Here is a 3,517-nt window from a genome sequence, read left to right on the forward strand (position 1 = left end):
AATATTACTGAAAAATTTCTGTTTACTTGTATGGTGTAATATTACTGATAGATTTCTGTTTACTTGTATGGTGTAATATTACTGGATAGATTGCTGTTTACTTGTATGGTGTAATATTACGGATAGATTGCTGTTTACTTGTATGGTGTAATATTACTGATAGATTTCTGTTTACTTGTATGGTGTAATATTACGGATATAATCCTTTTGTTACCCTATACACTAGTTTCTTACCAATGTTAGATGTGTTTAATTATAGAACAACCAAAGAATGAACCAACAGTAAAAGTGGCAAGTGAAAAATGTACGACGTGTCGTTCGTAGTTCGAAACTTTTGTGGTTTCAAAGTTTAGTTTTGTAACTACTTGAAATAATTATATTTGAACAATCTGAAATGGCTGGTTCTCAACCTGTCGACCACACCTGTTCATCACCGTCAGGGAGTAAGCTAAAAGGAGCCGAATGTTGTACGAAAGAGGACATGTGAACAGTCAAACTATTTTCATATAAACTTGGTATTGTTCCGTTAGTGTGGATTTAAACCTTATTGTAATCTCATTGTTTAGCTTCAAGACTTTCCCATCCATTACGTCATGTTTTTACGATATTAATGACAGTAATATTTGTACTTATAATTTTTTGAAATAATCTTTACTAAAGATACTTTACATGTCAATAAAAAAAAAGAATTAAATAATTTATGATCCTATATAAATAATAAATATATGGACTTGTCGTGGTTTCCTGTTAGCCACACTAAATGACTGAAGTCCTCGCTCTTTCAACATTCAACAATTCGGTTAAAAGTAATCGTTAGGTGGCGTGTGCTGCCGCCAACTTGTGACAAATTATGCATAGTGAAAAACATTTACTGTTAAGGTAATATTTTCAAGTTAAGAAAGTCATCAGATAAAATTGGTTAAAAACACTGATCATTTTGTAAGAAAAGTATCAACGTAAGTGTCTTTATTTCTTTGTTGGATTTCGTGAAAAGCTGCTCGAGGACCAATCTGTGCAAGACGTTCCTGATTTAGTGGTGATAGACAGATAGAGCTAGTCACGTGCACCGCCAACTCTTGGGCTACCCTTTTACAAAAGGCAAGTGGATTTGGCTGTCACATTATAACGTCCCCACGATTGAAAGGACGAGCATGTTCGGTGACGGGATTCGAAATCACGATCCGCATATTGCTAGTCGAGCGCCATAACCGCCTGGCCAGGCCGATTAATGTAAGAGATCGTAGACACTGTAAAAAAGTTACGTCAACTTACGAGACACTGTAAAAAAGTTACGTCAACTTACATTCTTTTTATTTTAGAGTGTGTACCTAAATACATGGTTAATTCATTTTAAAACAATAATACTCCTGTCCCCTTTCTTTTTGGAATTATATTCACCATTTTTGACCATTCCAGTCTGAGGACCATGATGGTTATTGGTGTCCGACATCGTATTGACCGTTCCAGTCTGAGGACCATGATGGTTATTGGTGTCCGACATCGTATTGACCGTTCCAGTCTGAGGACCATGATGGTTATTGGTGTCCGACATCGTATTGACCGTTCCAGTCTGAGGACCATGATACTTATTGTTGTCCGACATAGTATGGACCGTTCCAGTCTGAGGACCATGATGCTTATTGTTGTCCGACATAGTATTGACCGTTCCAGTCTGAGGACCATGATGCTTATTGTTGTCTGACATAGTATTGACCATTCCAGTCTGAGGACCATGATGCTTATTGTTGTCTGACATAGTATTGACCGTTCCAGTCTGAGGTCCATGAAGCTTATTGTTGTCTGACATAGTATTGACCATTCCAGTCTGAGGACCATGATGCTTATTGTTGTCTGACATAGTATTGACCGTTCCAGTCTGAGGTCCATGAAGCTTATTGTTGTCCGACATCGTAGTTTCCATTGTAACAAACTTCTGCGAAGGACGGTGAGATCAATCCATACTTTCCACACGCCCTCCATGCAGTGGACGGTGAGGTCAATACATACTTTCACACGCCCTCCATGCAGTGGACGGTGAGGTCAATCCATACTTTCCACACGCCCTCCATGTCATGGAGGGCGTGTGGAAAGTATGATTGACCTCACCGTCCACTACATGGAGGGCGTGTGGAAAGTATGGATTGACCTCACCGTCCACTCAGTGGACGGTGAGGTCAATCCATACTTTCCACACGCCCATATTTAGGTAGAAGGAAGGTTCTAAAATCCATTGAAACTGTGTAGTGGGGCTTGAGAAGATCGTGGACAAATGGGATTGTTGACTTCATTTCCTTCGGTGGTCATTTGTCCCATGGAAACAACCGCTTATTTCATGGTATGACTGGAATGTTGTACATTTTAAGCATTTTTGACTTTAAATCTTTGTTTGTTTGTAGTACAACAAGATGTCTCCAGCTTCACCACAATGGATTCTTTTGGTGAGAAGTTAACATTTCCAGCCATCTTTTAGATAACGACTTTCCTCCTGGTGGGCTTGTGAAGAACTTTCGGGGCTAGTTGCTGTCCTGAACGCTCTGCCCTGCAAGTTATGAACAATCTTTCTGTATGGACACTTCCCTTTAGAAAAACTAGCCACATTAACGTCCCAATTCATAGGCCTATCGCGGCGGCATTGCAATGTCTAATGTCATAGAAATCCTCCGTGAACCAAATTCAGTAAAACGTGACATCCATGGTGCGCCACCTTTAGGAACTGCGGCGAAACGCCACATGAAAATGTGTTATTCCTTTCTTTACATATAAATAGAATGAAAGAGAGAGAAACGGGGTATTTTGAATTCGTACCGATTATTTCACGAGACTATTAAAACGAAAGAGAAAACTTGTCAACAACGAAAAACGATATTTGATATTTTACAGTTAGTTATATAACAGTCATGTTCAGAAGACATTTACAGCAGCAAATGACCTCAGCATTTATGTTTCGCTTTCTTCAAGATTGATGATTTTAAAATGTCAATAAAAGAACGCTACTATTAAATCGTCTTAGTAATCGTTACACAAGTCTCTTCCAGGAATAGAGCGCGTGCTGGAATATTTAGAGGATATGAACCTTGTATATACGTCCGTTGGTAATATTTCATCCTGAAACATCAAAAAATGTCAACAAAACTGAAGTTAGGTTTTTTTTATTTTTTGAAAAAATGGTTCAGTGTGATATATCAAAACTCATGGAGAACTGATACCGGACTTTGATAAACATTTTCACTTGATAAATCAAAACTCATCGAGAAGTGATACCGGACTTTTATAAACATGTTCACTTGATAAATCAAAACTCATCGAGAACTTATACCGGACTTTTATAAACATTTTCACTTGATAAATATAAACTCGTCGAGAACTGATACCGGACTTTTATAAGCATTTTCACTTGATAAATATAAACTCATCGAGAACTGATACCGGACTTTTATAAACATTTTCACTTGATAAATATAAACTCGTCGAGAACTGATACCGGACTTTTATAAACATTTTCACTTGATAAATATAA

The 3,517-nt window shown here is 37.8% G+C and overlaps 1 protein-coding gene across 1 annotated transcript; it reads right to left on the reverse strand.

Annotated features, from left to right (window-relative positions):
* Positions 1–1,345: 1,345 nt before the first annotated feature.
* Positions 1,346–1,909, reverse strand: LOC106477304 (uncharacterized protein FLJ40521-like). Its single transcript, XM_013937891.1, has one exon. It carries the CDS (start codon positions 1,907–1,909, stop codon positions 1,346–1,348), a length of 564 nt encoding a protein of 187 aa, XP_013793345.1.
* Positions 1,910–3,517: the final 1,608 nt, after the last annotated feature.

Source organism: Limulus polyphemus, unplaced genomic scaffold, assembly GCF_000517525.1.
Source record: "Limulus polyphemus unplaced genomic scaffold, Limulus_polyphemus-2.1.2 Scaffold14084, whole genome shotgun sequence".
NCBI lineage: Eukaryota > Metazoa > Arthropoda > Merostomata > Xiphosura > Limulidae > Limulus > Limulus polyphemus.